Source organism: Castanea sativa, chromosome 4 (assembly GCF_040712315.1).
Source record: "Castanea sativa cultivar Marrone di Chiusa Pesio chromosome 4, ASM4071231v1".
In the NCBI taxonomy this organism is placed as follows: Eukaryota; Viridiplantae; Streptophyta; class Magnoliopsida; order Fagales; family Fagaceae; genus Castanea; species Castanea sativa.
Window position 1 is genome coordinate 50,955,661 of NC_134016.1, and position 17,036 is coordinate 50,972,696.

Genomic DNA, 17,036 nt, shown 5'->3' on the forward strand with positions numbered 1-17,036 from the left:
GCGCGTGCTTAGAGGGTAGTTGGTTATAAAGTTGATTTCGGAGTTCAACAAATTGCAAACATTCTTATGATAAAAATGAGTATTATGTGTGGTGAAATAATTTTTCATCACACCCCTAGATTTTTTTTGGTGATTAAAAAAAGTAGTAATTCCAAATTATAATAAATGCTCTACATTAACCCTTACCCAAAAAATAGAAGAGCCTCTAAGCACGTGCGTGAGCGCGTGCTCAGAGGCTAGTATTCCGTAACTATTATCCATTTTTGCCAATTTTATTTATGCAGTAATCAACATGTTATTGATTGGAAGATGATGCAATAATTTAGTATTAACCTTTAGGGGAGGAAAAAAAGATCCTCTGAATAAATCTTATAAATAATGCATATATTGAAAATGCATAGTAAAATTGTAACAATAAAACTACTTATAAAATACATGTGATGACCTTTACAAAAGCAATTATGAAGAAGTTGATGGATCAATGTAGAAAACTGAAATATTTACATTAGGTAAAACTGTAAAATAATGCACTACATCTGAAACATGAATATGTGAACTTATTAATATTATGCCGGCTACGGTGGAGAAGTTGGTGGAGCAATGCTATTTGTTCCACATTCTAATTGCTTTCCAGCAGCATTTGTCATGAACCTATGATACAAAATGTGTTAGTTTGTGTTATTAATAGAGACTTTAAAACGTACATAATAATAATAAGCACAATAGATATCTAGTATAAACTTGTAAAATGAAATATTTGAACTGACCTTGTGATGATATTGCATAGCTCCATGTATGTGAAATAGTCTACTTCAGCTTGGGACTTGAGGAACTATCATTTAATCACCAAAATTTTTAAAAAAAAATTATATAAAAACTATGTAATTAAGTTTTTTTTTTATTTTTAAAGTAGATGTGGTAATGATTTGTACCTGCTTTATTATCGCATCGTCCTTGACTCTCATTTTCAGTTTTTCTTTACTATTTTGGGTCTTGAAAATTGCAACATCCTTGGTTTTTTTTCTTCGTATCTTTTTTTTCTCCTGGATGTTGGAAACCACATTGTCCTTGATTTTCATTCTCCGTTTGTCTCTGTTGGCATGAGTGTTAGAGATCACATCGTCCTTAATTTTTCCTTTGTCTTTTTTCTTATGGATGTTGCGCACCTCATTGCTCTTCTTGACATTGATCTGTTTTTTGTCTTTGTTCTTGGAACTTCAAAATGAAGAAAAAATTTGTTTGTATATTAAGACTATCAATTAGTTATTTTCCTATTTTAAAAAATACCGGAACAAACCTTTCCAATTTTTGTGACTCTAAAACTCGTTTCACTTCTTTCCAAAGCTCTTTCTTGTCAGCTCGAATAGTGAATCCCCAACCAGGTGAATAAATTTCCAATTTGCGAACCTAACCCATACGCAGCATGACATTTTTAATATTAATTTTGATAAAACAATTGAAAGGGATGCTGATTAAAGATTTCATTAAAAAGAAATATATCTTGTTATCAATGGTCTCCATGTTTAATAATGATTGATCATCTTTCCAATTTTCCCAATGAGTAGTAGGAACAGCATGCACTCCATTACTTAGCATAGTGGACTCAATCCTCACATTTAAGTTGGGCATCCTTCCTGTTACCAATTAATTGTATACATAAAAAAGATCAAGAAATAAAATATTAAAACGTAGACCACATAACCATTAAAATTTGTAAATTATTAAAATAAATTTATATGTAAGACAGTTCTTTCCAATTGTTAATTAATATCTATGAGGAAGGGAACAAAACATCCTTATACACAATATTTCTTGTGTGAACACCTTCCTTCTCAGGTATTGTTCCTTTTTGCACCAATAGTTTTGTGGTGGATTGAGAGACTCCCCTTGACAACGTCACATATAATTGGCCATGACTAAAAACATGATCAGGAAGATAAATTCCAATAGTTGGAATTGTCTGACCTTGCGCTTTGTTTATTGTAAGTGCAAAGCTTAAACGTACAGGAAATTGTCGTCTGATCATTACAAATGGCAAGTGTACATTTTCTGTTGTCTTCAAAGGGATTCTTGGCAAGAAAACACGTGTACCCGCATATTGTCCAATCAAAATTTCAGCGTCAATTATGTTGTTAAAACATCCACGGCATATCAATCTTGTACCATTACATAATCCGGCTTTTGGATCTATATTGCACAGCAACATAATTGGAGCACCCTTTTTTAGCCTTAATATATGTGGTGGTAAACCCCCTGGAGATATAGAATTTAGGAATTCTTGTTGATATAGATGCTGCGTATCTCCTTCAACCTCATCAAAAGGATGTAACATAAACTCATCTCCTAGGAACTGAGAAATTATCTTTGCATTAAGCTGTTCAACATCATCATTGATAGGTGTTAGCAAAGCCCTATCAACCATATACCTTGCATCATTGGCATGTTCTTGCAAATTTGGAAAAACTTGATTAATCAAGTTGTATATAGAATGTTGACCCTCCCATTGCATTGCCATTGAAGGGGGTAGTTTAATCAAATCATCCATTATAAATGGTTCATTCCCATCACCAATGCGTTGTATATACTCAGCAAACTCTTCATCGTTGATAGATCTCATATTCTGCTTCAAATGTAACACTTTGACATCTTTCCATAATAGGGACTTGACTATGCATGCATCAATCATTTTTGTCCTTGTACCCTTTGGAACAACCGGAAGTACTTGACGAAAATCTCCACCCAAAATTAGCACCTTCCCACCAAAAGGTAAATTTACTTCCATAATATCTTTAAATGTTTTATCTAAAGATTCGAGTGCACGTCGATTTACCATTGGGGCTTCATCCAAAATAATTATGGTGGCACGTCTAATAAGTTCAGCTAAGTCTGATTGTTTACTTATTGAGCAAGTAGATGAAGCATCAGGAGTTAAAGGAATCTTAAACCTGGAATGCACTGTTCTTCCACCAGGAAGTAATGTTGCTACTATGCCAGATGTAGCTGTGGCAATTGCAATGTGACCTGCTTTTCTCAAGGTTGCCAATATTGTGCGATACAAAAATGTTTTCCCCGTTCCCCCTAGCCCATCAATGAAGAATATCATGCTTTCCTTACAATCAATAACTGTCATGATTTTCTCAAATGCAACTCTCTGGTTGTTATTCAACTTTTCAATTAAAGTGAGTTCTTCATCTACATTAGGAACAGTTAGCTCATCTTGAATGAGTCTGGGTACAGCTGAATCATTGTCACATTCTCCAGTTGATATCGGCAAATCATACTCTGTAATGTGCTTTCCATGTTGCAAGAGTAACGCTCCTAAATCCTTGAGAAGTTTATTTGTACGACGTGTCTCTGTTGTAACAGATGTTGATGGATAATCTTCTACCATATATGGGTAAAACTCATTCCACAATTCTCTTACTCCAGTTGGTAGAAAAAATACCAATATTGTTGCAAACAATCTTCTTAAAGCTGACGGCATTCGAATGTCTCTTATCTCAAGCAGATACTGTCGTATGTTGTTATCATTCTCTAGTAAACCCCTTTGTTCAGCTGCTTGCTTAAAAGTTTAATAGGTTATCCCATTAACAGTCAATAAATCATCAAATCCTGTTGGCCCTTTGACATGATTAAGAAGAACACGCAAATTGAACTTCTCTCCATCAAATGGTGAAACAGTATATATCCTGCCCACTACTTTTTTATGAGATATTCTTCGTGTCCATATATTTTTTTTATAATCCCAATAATATTGCTCAGGAAACTCTCTATATACATAATTTCGTGCATCATGATCAATCATATTCATATAAAAAAATTCAGTAAGCATTGTCTTTTTACTTCGCTCCAAAACATTAGCAATATGTTCATGTGATCTAAAGCGTACCTGTTGTCTATCTGGAAGATGAATTTGCAAACGAAAAACGACAGGGTACATTCGATACATAGGAAAAGAAAAGATCTTCCAACATGCCTCTGGAGCACATACCCATCTTGCATCAATGTACTGTTGGACCTCATCATAATTTGGGTCTGGCCTAACTTCCATAGAGACACGATCTGGGCCTTTATACACATATTTATATAAGTACTTTACACTTTTGATACTGCAACATATTTCAACATTAATATGACAATTATATTTCAGCAATAACCAAGGATTAGATGGAACAACCCAAGTGTTGTCTACCATAATCCTGCAATGATCATTCAGTGACATGAGATTATTAGTATCATATCGTTTGTAAACAAGATATAAGTCATTGCCTTGGTATGTTTCTGGTGAGAAAGGCTTTGGGTATCCTTTTTTACATCGCCCATTTTTCATGCACGGTGAGCTTGGATTTTGTACTCCGCAAGGGCCATGTATCATATGCTTCAGTACAACTTTATGTAACTGAGGTTGTTCCTGTTAGGATTAGTGCCCTTAAATCCTATTGTATGATGTTATGTATGACATTATGTATGACATGATGTATGACTTAATATTGTGATTGATAAAGTTATTTTATTATTATCTAAAATAATGGTAACATGAATATGAGACATTATCATATAGTCCATGAGATGTATTGTATGTGATTTATGTGAAAAATCACAGAAGATGTAAATCACAAGTTTTTTGTAAACTCAGAATTTATAGTTCGTAGTCGGTGATGAAATTGGGTATTTCATCTGCGAAGACTATAACGTATCAACTAAGATGATTTGTCTTGATCATGGAAGTGGAGACTTCTAGTTGATATGTTGATATGTTTTAAGAGTTAAGACATATTGAATAGGACCGCTGTGAGATTTATTATTCTCCTAACGACTATCAAATGAATAATAAATCTCACGACTTCAATTTGCATGAACTCTTAATCCTGAGAGAATAATGAACCTGATCATGAGATGTGGGTTGCTTTGATATATCAGGAGTGATATCTAAAGTGACGGTCAAAACCTCAGTATGTTGGGCAGCCACATTTAGTGTTGATGGAACATATATTCTCAAGATGGAATTCATAGTCTCTTGATGAAGATATAAAATATTCTCTTGAGATAAGTTTAATAGGTTCAGTTATTCAGAGAGTTAGGCCTAACCACTTTAGTAAGAAATTGCTAAAGTATATATTTATGAAATTGGATTTCATAAATATATAATGAATAACTTTAAAGAATTAAACCGTGTACTCAATGATAAGATGTAGTAATTTACAAAGTGGCAGTCTACATTTATGACTTTGTGTTACTACGAATATTTTATGAAGGGGTTGCATGTATAATAAAGTCTTGGGATATAATTTATTAATAAGGCCTAGAGTGCAATTATATTTATATAGTGGTATTAAATATAATTAATGGTAACTTTGGACTTGTCAAGAGTTGACGGAAAAGCCCAAGGCCCATTGAAGCTAGTGTCTTATTGGTCCCTTTTGGTCCCACTCCAAGCCACACACTAAAACCCAATTGGAAAGGCCCAATAGGCCAACCCAATTAGATAATCAGTTAGTTATAAAGGGAAAAACATATAGAATTTTTATTAGTGTAAAAAAAGTGAAATAAAAAACGGTGTGTGAGAGAGTGTGAGACACACTTTCATTCTCCCTTTGAAAAACTGATTGAGAGACCACACATCTTGGGCGTAAAGTGAAATTGGAGTGAAGATTAAAAGTGTTCCCAAGTGCTTCTAATCTTTGTTTTGAATTTCTCCACACCAAGGTACGCCATCTTGTTCTTAACTTCTGAAATTTACATAGTGCACGTTATCAATCATGAATGAAATAGATCCTTGTTTGTTGCTTCCGCTATGTGTTTTGTATGAGACACAAAACCAGAATTTTTTCTTCAATTGGTATCAGAGCCAGGTTTTCATATCATGATTGTATAGCGTGTGATTGAATTTTAGATTTTGAGAAAACCGTTGTCTTTGTGTTTTTCAAATTTCTGCATAAAGATATTGTTCCATAAATCTTGTGTGCATTGATAAATATATGTGATATATTGTTGTGCATGTGCACGGATTGGTCATTGATTCTATAACCATTAATGGAAGAATATGATTGAATGTTAATGTTTTATAGCCATGGCAAACTGTACGCCAACATTCAAAATGATAACCACATTTTCCACACCAAATTTCCATACGGAAGGGGCGGTTATTGAAATGGATGGTAGTTATTCAAATAATAACTATCATTTCATTCACGGCCTGGGATTTTTTCTTTGCACCTCTTGCATGTCATTGCATGGCTTGTATATGGCTAACATGGCTTGCATATTAGATTTTCAATTCTAATGGTTTATACGGATTGCATAATATGCATGTGAAGGAGTTGGTGCACTTTTGACTTTGTCTTGATTGCATGTTTTGTCCTTTATTGCATGATATAACTCTCATGTGACTTAGTTTATATACATTGCATGATACAGATTGGTTCTTGGATTTTGTATTGCATTGGTTGCAATTTAATACATGTTTTGGCTTATTGACATAATTGTCATGTACCTTAATTTATACGATTTTGGTGGCCAACTTACATGCAAATGGTATATAAATAATTCATGCAATCCATATGTTATATATATATATATATATATATAATGTAATAATTATATATTATATATATTAATTTGTATATTATATTATATATAATATAATATAAATTTTTATATATAATAAGGGTTTTTATTACGTTATATATATTTATATATGTTAATGCTAGTTTAATGAAATTTATTCCTAATGAGATTAGGATTATATTTTTTCACGTGTTTAGCATTATTATGGTTCTTGACCTTAAAAACCTTTAATTTAAAATATCTAGTGGGAGAGAGATACAAGGGTTGGATCTCACGGCCTCCATTGTTGGTTCATAGTAGTGTGAAATATATATTTTGTCTTAGCTTCGAGCTTTGCATTCCATACGGAGAATATTTATTTCATGGTCCTACATGATTGAATTTCCTGGTTTATAGTGGTTTGATAAATACCTTGTCTTAGCTTCGAGTTTTGCATTCCATGCGGAGGGTGTTTTATCATGGTACTACAAAATAAGCCTGTTAAAGGGATGAAATATGGTTACACATGATTCTAGACAATAGTATACACTAGACTAAGTATTATAGTATCCTCTAGGCTGAGTTCTTACTATTATTAATTAGAGGCTAAATGTAAAACGACATATTATTAGTGTTTGATAAGAGTTATCATGATAGCACTAATAATGAGAATAGTTCTCAATCAATCATAGTATTTTATGTTCACTCTATACTGAAGGATATTGAATATGAGATTGGGTTGTCGTTGCATATATTATTTTATGGTTTTGTTAAGGTTCCATATTATATGCTTATATGCTAAATTGATAATGTCCAGTTTACTTATTATATTCATGTTTATTATTTTCAGATTTTATCATGGCATCATTTAGCCCAATTGTTTCTATTCTTAACCAAAACAAACTAACTGGATCCAACTATGTTGACTGGAAAAGAAATTTGGATATTGTTCTTACTGCTGAAGAGCACAAATATGTGCTTACTCAACCATGTCCTAACTTTCCTTCATTAGATGCTCCTCTTGAGGAAAAACAGCGATATGATCGTTGGCAGAAATCTAATGAGATGGCCAAGTGCTACATCCTAGCATCTATCTCAAATGTTCTACAGCATCAAATGCAGGATGTGGAACTTGTTTCGGACATAATGCATAGTCTGAAGGAGATGTTTGGTGAGCAAGGCCGTTCTGCAAGGCAAGAAACCATGAGGCAAATTTATAATACCAAAATGGCTGCAGGAAGTTCAGTGAGAGAGCATTGTCTTAGGATGATTGCTAATCTGAACACATTAGAAATTTTAGGTGCCGACATTGATGGAGAATCCCTAGTGGATATGATACTCCAGTCACTACCAGAATCATTCAAGGAATTCAGACTCAATAATAATATGAACAAAAAGATTTATTCTTTGTCTGAATTAATGAATGAGTTAGTGGCGGCGGAAGGCATCCTTGGTACTTCTAGTGTTAAAGCCAATGTTGGTGAAGCTTCTACTTCTCAACCTAAGTCGAAAGGCAAGGGTAAGAAGAAGAAGAAGGACTTCACTAAGAAAGATGGTAAACAAATTGCCTTAGGGGTTGCCAACAAAGGAAAGAAAACTAAAGGAAAGTGTTTCCATTGTGGTGAGAAAGGACATTGGAAGAGGAATTGTCCAACATTCAAGGCTGCCAAGAATAAGGGTATAAAAAGTTCATTTCTTCTTCAAATATGTTTGGTACAGAATCCAACAGATTCCTGGTGTGTGGATTCAGGTTGTACTAATCATATCTGCAATTCTTTGCAGGGGTTCTAGGAGACCAAAAAGTTGAATGAGGGAGAACTATTACTTACTTTGGCTGATGGGAGCATGATTCCGGTTGAAACTGTTAGAGTGTTTAATTTGTGTTTTAAGTCTAGAGTTTTAATATTGGAAGACTGTTTGTATGTACCTAATGTTTGTAGGAATTTAATTTCTGCAACTTACTTAGGTAAACATGGATATTGTGTTATCCTGAAAGACAATGTTGTAATAAAGAAGGATAAAGTGTTTATCTGTTCTGGCAATATTGTGGATGGTCTTTATATATTAACTCCTGATAAGCATGAATTATACAATTCTGAATTAGATAGTAGCTCTCATGTAAAATCATTAAAGAGAAAGTTTCCTTCTACTAGTGATGCATATCTATGGCACTTGCGTTTAGGTCATATTAATTCAAGTAGGATTCAAAGACTAATCAAAGATGGACTTTTACAGCCAATGGACTTTGATGGTTTTTCAGTTTGCGAATTTTGTTTGGAAGGTAAGATGACCAAATGACCTTTTAATGCAAAGGGTAGAAGAGCCCAAGATTTGCTAGAACTAGTACATTCAGATGTATGTGGTCCTATGTCAATCCAAGCAAGAGGTGGCTATGAGTATTTCATTACTTTCACTGATGACTAATCTAGATTTGGTTATGTATACCTAATGAAACGGAAGTCCGAAGCCTTTGAAAAGTTCAAAGAGTTTAGGGCTGAAGTTGAGAATCAATTGGGTAAACACATAAAGGCCATTCGATCTGATCGAGGTGGCGAATACCACTTGACTGAAAATGGGATTATATCCCAATTGACTGCACCTGGAACTCCACAACAAAATGGTGTAGCAGAAAGAAGGAATAGGACTCTTTTAGATATGGTTAGGTCCATGTTGAGTTATTCGACTCTACCAATTTCTTTTTGGGGATATGCCTTAAATACTACAATGTATCTTCTGAATTTAGTACCTTCGAAGTCTATTCCTAAAACACCTGTAGAGTTGTGGAATGGGCGTAAGCCTAGTATGAGACATCTCCACATTTGGGGTTGTCCAGCACATGTGTTGAAAGGAAAGTCTGACAAGTTACAGTCTAAAACAGAAGTGGTATTTTTTGTAGGGTATCCAAAAGGAACAGTTGGAGGTTTATTCTATAGTCATAAGGATAATAAAGTGTTTGTTAGCACAAATGCCAAATTCTTGGAAAATGACTATATGAATAATTTTACTCCTAGAAGTAGAGTTGTCTTGGCTGAAATGAATGAACCTGTAGTTGAACAACCAATGGATGAAACTAGGGATGATGTGACTGTATTAGATACACCACAAGATACTACTCATGAGATGTCTAGTACACAGGTGCCTCGTCGTAGTGGGAGAATTGTTCGGCCCCCTATAAGATTCGTAGGTTTAGGAGAAACTTATGAAGCTATCTCAGAAGAGGCTGAATCGGATCCTTACACTTATGATGAAGCAATGAATGATATAGATGCACATCATTGGGTCCAAGCTATGAAATCTGAATTGGATTCTATGGATTCCAATCATGTATGGGATCTTGTAAAGGCGTCTAATGGCATTAAACTTGTTGGTTGCAAATGGGTTTACAAGAGAAAGAAAGGGATAGATGGAAATGTTGAAACCTTTAAAACAAAACTAGTGGCGAAAGGGTATACACAAAAAGAAGGTATTGATTATGATGAAACTTTTTCGCCAGTAGCCATGCTTAAATCTATCAGAATTCTCTTATCCATTGCTGCTCATTATGATTATGAGATTTGGCAAATGGATGTCAAGAATGCATTTCTTAATGGCAATCTTAAAGAAGAAATATACATGTTGCAACCAGAAGGTTTCATAGCAAAGAACCAAGAGCATATGGTATGCAAGTTGAATAGGTCCATTTATGGACTTAAACAAGCATCTAGGTCATGGAACATTAGATTTGATCAAGCAATCAAGTCATTTGGTTTTGAACAAAATATTGATGAACCATGTGTGTACAAAAGACATCAAGACAAAGTAGTAATGTTCCTAGTGCTTTACGTTGATGATATTCTACTCATTGGGAATGATGTAGGGGTAATGTCATCGGTTGAAGTTTGGTTGTCAAGCCAATTTGATATGAAGGACTTGGGTGAGACTAACTTTATTCTAGGGATCAAGCTTTGGCGAGATCGCAAGAATAAGATGTTACGCTTATCGCAAACTGGATATATAGATAAGGTCCTAGAACGGTTTAGCATGCAAAACTCCAAGAAAGGATTGCTTCTTTTTAGACATGGAGTTCTTTTGTCTGATGACCAAAGGCCTAAGACTCAAGAGGAAGAAAATATGATGAGACAAGTTCCTTATGCTTCTGCAGTGGGAAGTCTCATGTATGTCATGCTTTGTACTAGACCAAATATTTGTTATTCAGTTGGCATGGTCAGCCGATATCAATCAAATCTAGAACCAAAATATTGGCAAGTTGTAAAGCATATTCTCAAGTATCTTAGGAGAACGAGAGATTATATGCTTGTTTACCATAGTGAGGATTTGGTTCCCATTGGCTATACAGATTCAGACTTTCAGTCAGATCTAGATTTCAGAAAATCCACTTCAGGATGTGTTTTCACCTTGGGAGGTGGAGCCATAAGTTGGAGGAGTGTTAAGCAATCTTGTATTGCGGACTCCACCATGGAAGCCGAGTACGTTGCTGCTTGTGAAGCAGCAAAGGAGGCTGTTTGGCTCAATAAATTCCTTTCTGATCTTGGTGTTGTGAGAATGGAGCAAGTTCCCATTACATTGTTTTGTGACAATAGTGGAACGGTTGCACAATCCAAAGATCCAAGAAATCACAAGAAAGGAAAGCACATTGAAAGGAAGTACCACATCATTCGAGACATTGTTGCTCGTGGAGATGTTGTGGTAGCAAAGATGAAAAAGTGCAAATAATCTAGCAGATCCTTTTACCAAAACCTTGCCTCAAAGGACTTTCGAGTCACATTTGGAAGTAATGGGAGTTAGATTAATGCACAATAGTCATTAGGGCAAGTGGGAGATTGTTAGGATTAGTGCTCTTAAATCCTATTGTATGATGTTATGTATGATATTATGTATGACATTATGTATGACATGATGTATGACTTAATATTGTGATTGATAAAGTTATTTTATTATTATCTAAAATAATGGTAACATAAATATGGGACATTATCATATAGTCCATGAGATGCATTGTATGTGATTTATGTGAAAAATCACAGAAGATGTAAATCACAAGTTCTTTGTAAACTCAGAATTTATAGTTCGTAGTCGGTGATGAAATTGGGCATTTCATCTGCGAAGACTATAACGTATCAACTAAGATGATTTGTCTTGATCATGGAAGTGGAGACTTCTAGTTGATATGTTGATATGTTTTAAGAGTTAAGACATATTGAACAGGATCGCTATGAGATTTATTATTCTCCTAACGACTGTCAAATGAATAATAAATCTCACGACTTCAATTTGCATGAACTCTTAATCCTGAGAGAATAATGAACCTGATCATGAGATGTGCGCTGCTTTGATATATCAGGAGTGAGATTTAAAGTGACGGTCAAAACCTCAATATGTTGGGCAGCCACATTTAGTGTTGATGGAACATATATTCTCAAGATGGAATTCATAGTCTCTTGATGGAGAAATAAAATATTCCCTTGAGATAAGTTTAATGGGTTCAGTTATTCAAAGAGTTAGGCCTAACCACTTTAATAAGAAATTGCTAAAGTATATATTTATGAAATTGGATTTCATAAATATATAATGAATAACTTTAAAGAATTAAACCGGGTACTCAAGGATAAGATGTAGTAATTTACAAAGTGGCAGTCTACATTTATGATTTTGTGTTACTACGAATATTTTATGAAGGGGTTGCATGTATAATAAAGTCTTGGGATATAATTTATTAATAAGGCCTAGAATGCAATTATATTTATATAGTGGTATTAAATATAATTAATGGTAACTTTGGACTTGTCAAGAGTTGACGGAAAAGCCCAAGGCCCATTGGAGCTAGTGTCTTATTGGTCCCTTTTGGTCCCACTCCAAGCCACACACTAAAGCCCAATTGGAAAAGCCCAATAGGCCAACCCAATTAGATAATCAGTTAATTATAAAGGAAGAAACATACAGAATTTTTATTAGTGTAAAAAAAGTGAAATAGAAAACGGTGTGTGAGAAAATGTGAGACACACTTTCATTCTCCCTTTGAAAAATTGATTAAGAGACCACACATCTTGGGCGTAAAGTGGAATTGGAGTGAAGATTAAAAGTGTTCCCAAGTGCTTCTAATCTTTATTTTGAATTTCTCCACACCAAGGTACGCCATCTTATTCTTAACTTCTGAAATTTAAATAGTGCACATTATCAATCATGAATGAAATAGATCCTTGTTTGTTGCTTCCGCTATGTGTTTTGTATGAGACACAAAACCAGAATTTTTCCTTCAGTTCCTCCTTACACGGTATTTCTGCCTTAAAAACCCGATCGTAATCATCTGGATTATGCAATTTATCATCTTCATCAAGAATTATAAGCATGTGTGCATGTGGTAAACCCCTTTTTTGGAACTCAAAGACCTGCACGTATACAATAACTCTTCCGAGAACCCCCTTGACCACGATATCATCTTTCAACTCTTCAAATTTCGATTTGAAAACTCTTGCAAGCAAGTCTAGACAATCTTGTGCTGTTTGTGCAGGTAAAAGCTCATTTTGGATTTCTTCCCATCCTGGATTGCACGTCATTGTGATGAATAAATCTAGCTTCCCAAACTTTTGAACCAATGACATTGCATCTTGAAATCGTTGGATCATATCGCGCGGGCTTCCCACAAATGATGAAGGTAGAATGGTTCTATGTCCAACATTTCCTATATATATAAGATGAAAAAGTTGGGGCACTAATAAATATTGATACTAATTCGCCATTAATAAAGTAATGTAACTTTCAAATGTAAAGTTTACATTACCAGTATCACTCTCTCCTTCATTGAAAGCATCTTGTAGGCCTTGGTACAGATCTGCCCTAATAGAATCTTGATTGTGCTCAAACCACCTAAGCTTGTGTGTTTCAATTTTTACATAATTATCAACAACAGACTGTTGGGAAAGGCGTCCTCCAAGCCAAATCATTGATAAAGCATCGTCGCGAATCTTCGACATTAGTAAAAATAGATGTATGTTTAGTTATTTTATAATGTAAGCGGCATTTCGAAGTAATAGATTGAAAATAATAAAACTGTTACCTGAAATATGTATGCATAATAATCGCGACATGACACTTTATTTCTATTAGCGTCACGTGTGTTGATATCCCATCCATATGTTCCAAATGGAAAAAGTATTGGGTACTGCAATGGATCATAAAATCCTGTTGTATCTTGAACATTGATCAAATTACCACCAAAGGTTTGAACCAAAATTTCTCTGCCACTTAAATGACCAGCTTCTTCTCCTCCTACAATAATAGCAGCCACTTGGGAAGCATTGGGAAGGCAATATTGAGGTTGGTTGAGAGGTTGTTCTTTAATGAGGAGTTTACACTGATGTAAATTTGGACTTTGAGATAATTGACGAAATTTCTCCACAAATGGATTGTGCATGTCTAAGATCCTTTGAATAAGTCGCACAATATCTTCATGAGCTTCTACAGATTGAGACATTCTGCGTTGTATTTCAAGATCGGTGTCATAGATATACAATTGTAGATGCCGCACACTTAGAGGTGTATGTGGTAAAAGACTACCAATTTTAAGATAGATGGCACCTTGGGCACGAAATGTATATATTCCTCGACTATTTGAGGCCACGCTTTCATCCACATGCACACCCATTGAGGTAAATGCAAACATGCTGTTGTAAAACCGTATATATTGCCTGAAATATCTGCCCCGTGGTGTTTGCTCACAAATAAGTTCCATAAATTCAGGACAAATTGGTATATTGGGGAAGGATATTTTTCCATCCTTGCAACACATCAAGGATGTCTCTCGATGGAACAAACGGGCATTACAAAAGTGACATGTCTTTGGTTGTGGTAGTTGGTACCTAATGATCTCTATACCTTCTTTAAAATCCTTTGCATAATTGTATCTGCCTCACATATAATTTATTACATGTGCAGTACCATCGAATGTGTTGTCAACACCTAATTTTTATTTTGAAGAAAAAATTAGTGATAAAGAGTGTTGTGATAGTTGTGAAAGAAAATATTAAAATTGTACCAAATATTATGTTATGAAATAAGCAAAATATTAATAATGTTTCGAATATGCAGCTTGATAACAAATAATAAAATTGATAATGATAAACATGTAAATTGAAATGAAAATGGTGACATTGAGTGACGAACCTTGTTCTCTGTAGTCATCTCCATGATTTTGATCATTTATGTTTTCAACTACTTCAGTTCTCTCTACAGCTGCAATGTAATTATAGAAAATGCTCAATTGGTGTAATTATATATAGAAAATTATGGTGAAAGTTTTATAGAAGGATATAAAAATGAAAATAAAAATGGTGGTATTAAGTAATAAACCTTGTTCTCTATAGGCCTCCCCTTGGTTTTGCTCAACAATATTTTCAACTCCTTCAATTCTTTCTGTAACTACAATGTAATAATATAAGATGGTCAATTGGTTTAATTATATATAAAAAATCATGGTGAAAGCTTTATAAATATATTCTATAAAACTTACCATTATTAACATCAGAATTTATATGACTTGGTCCAGCCTCAAAGTCATTTGCCATTATAGTTGGATAGGTTGGAGGGAGACCTAAATTTAATATTATAAACATTAACTTAGTAATTTTGTATACATTGACATACAACTAATATGCCAAAAAATATGAATTTTGTATAATCTTACCACTGACTTCTTGCATAGCCCTATGCTCAACTGGCATATTGCGTGCCAAGTTACGGATATGTGTAAGACGACGACTTTGTCTAGCCTTGTGATTAGGCGGTATTAGTGATGGGTTTGTTGATGTTGAATTAGAATGTGCAACATCTTCTTCATTCAAATTTGTTGGGCCTCCCACTAAAATGTGATCACCACCCAAAGTTTGTTGTCCTTGTCTTGCGTAATTGGCACGACGTCTTGCCAATCGAATATTTCTGCTTTCATTATCTTCTCTTTGTATTCTCAAGCAAGCATAATATCTCCATTGTTCTCGACGACATTCTATGTCATCGGTATCCACCATCGCTGTATTTTGCGAACTCATTCCTACATAGAATTAAATAAAATTTATAGTGGTTGTTGCACATACATACACAATAATGAATAGATTTTTCCTTGTCACAAATAGAGTGTATTAAAACCTCAAAAAAGTGAACTAATTTTGAACAAATTAATCACATGTAAGAATTGTAATAATATGTGTAATTGTAATAATTTTTTAGTAAAATAGGAGAAATAAGTTACACTTCTTAAAATTATTAAATTATTATTTGAGGTAGAAGTTTTGAGAATATATTTAAATTTAGGTAATGATTTGTAAGATCAATATGACGAAAATATTATTTACAAAATGTTTACTTTATTTCACAAAATCATTAATTATCCATAAAAAAAATACATGGCTTGCATTTTTGGATTGGGATTTGGATGCTTCTACTAATTTTTACATTAATGAGTATCTGATGAGTTTTAAACTGACAGAATATCATTATCAATACTTATGTTGTATTTTATGAGGTACGTAACATTTTCTATGGAATAGTAAATTAATAAGTTTTTTGTTAAAGGAAATGTTCGTAAAAAGATCCTAAAATTTAGTAACTATTCATCCACTTTTTTTTTTTTTTTTCTAGTATTGTTGATGTTGTTCTTTTTTTCAAACTTTATGTATGACAGTTACCATTTTTTGTCTAATCCTAAAATGTAGTTTTTTTAATCCTAAAATTTAGTCATTTAATACATATCCATAACATAAGTAAATAAAAGTTTAAATTGAAAATTTTATGGCAAGAGATACATGTTAATTGTATAAAACCACAATTGTATTTTGAGATTTTTTTAAATAAAGTATTAAATGGTGCTTTAACCTTAACAAAAGGCTAATACAATTAGGAATTAATGATTGAAGTATCTTGAAAAAAAATTGTATAAAAACTTCATGATTGTTTGTTGAGAAGAAAAAAAAATAAATGTAGTTTAAGGTCATAGCAGTAGGAACAATATCCAAATTGACGTTTAAAAATTTGTTTTCAATAAAATATTTTGTAAACCAATGCAATTCTCCAAGTTAGTTTAAGCATGGGCTTGAAAGTTGGAAAGCGGAATATAGTTCATGCAAATTTGGCGTTTGCACCTTTCACTTAATGGAGTATGTGAACCATTGAGATCTAAGGAGGTTCGGCACACCCATGAACATGATCTGACCGTTAAGTAAAATAGCTTTCTCTCTATCTCTATCTCTTTTTTCTTTTTCTTTTTTTAAATCTCTTCCATATTTTGGAAAAAAAAAAAGAAAAGACTTCTACTATAAAAACACTACTATAACTTCTCCATCCTTATCCTTATATTTAGGCACTAATATATCTGATTTTGAAAGAAAATAAAAGGCTAAATTTAGTTTCATAATTTTACAGGCAGTTGAAATTGGTTTTTGCTTAGATTTTTTTTTTTTTTTTTTGATATAAGAATGGGATAGTTTTTATTTTTTTAGAAT

At 33.6% G+C, this 17,036-nt stretch overlaps 1 protein-coding gene across 1 annotated transcript; it reads right to left on the reverse strand.

Annotated features, from left to right (window-relative positions):
* Window positions 1-575: 575 nt before the first annotated feature.
* Window positions 576-15,566, reverse strand: LOC142633082 (uncharacterized). The gene is made up of 14 exons (XM_075807355.1): window positions 15,227-15,566; window positions 15,053-15,133; window positions 14,893-14,961; window positions 14,707-14,775; window positions 13,601-14,001; window positions 13,325-13,508; window positions 12,787-13,225; window positions 3,890-4,109; window positions 1,825-3,562; window positions 1,573-1,634; window positions 1,298-1,407; window positions 933-1,215; window positions 768-832; window positions 576-651 (listed from the first exon to the last, which is right to left on the reverse strand). The coding sequence occupies exons 1-14, from the start codon at window positions 15,564-15,566 to the stop codon at window positions 576-578; spliced, it is 4,137 nt and encodes a 1,378-aa protein (XP_075663470.1).
* Window positions 15,567-17,036: the final 1,470 nt, after the last annotated feature.

Coding starts and splice junctions, on each gene's coding strand:
- LOC142633082 (XM_075807355.1), bottom strand. CDS start 15,566: ATGGTGGATACCGATGACATAGAATGTCGTCGAGAACAATGGAGATAT. Junction 1,635..1,824: donor AACAATACCTGAGAAGGAAG/GTGTTCACACAA, acceptor AATTGGTAACAG/GAAGGATGCCCAACTTAAAT. Junction 1,216..1,297: donor GAGTCACAAAAATTGGAAAG/GTTTGTTCCGGT, acceptor TTCATTTTGAAG/TTCCAAGAACAAAGACAAAA.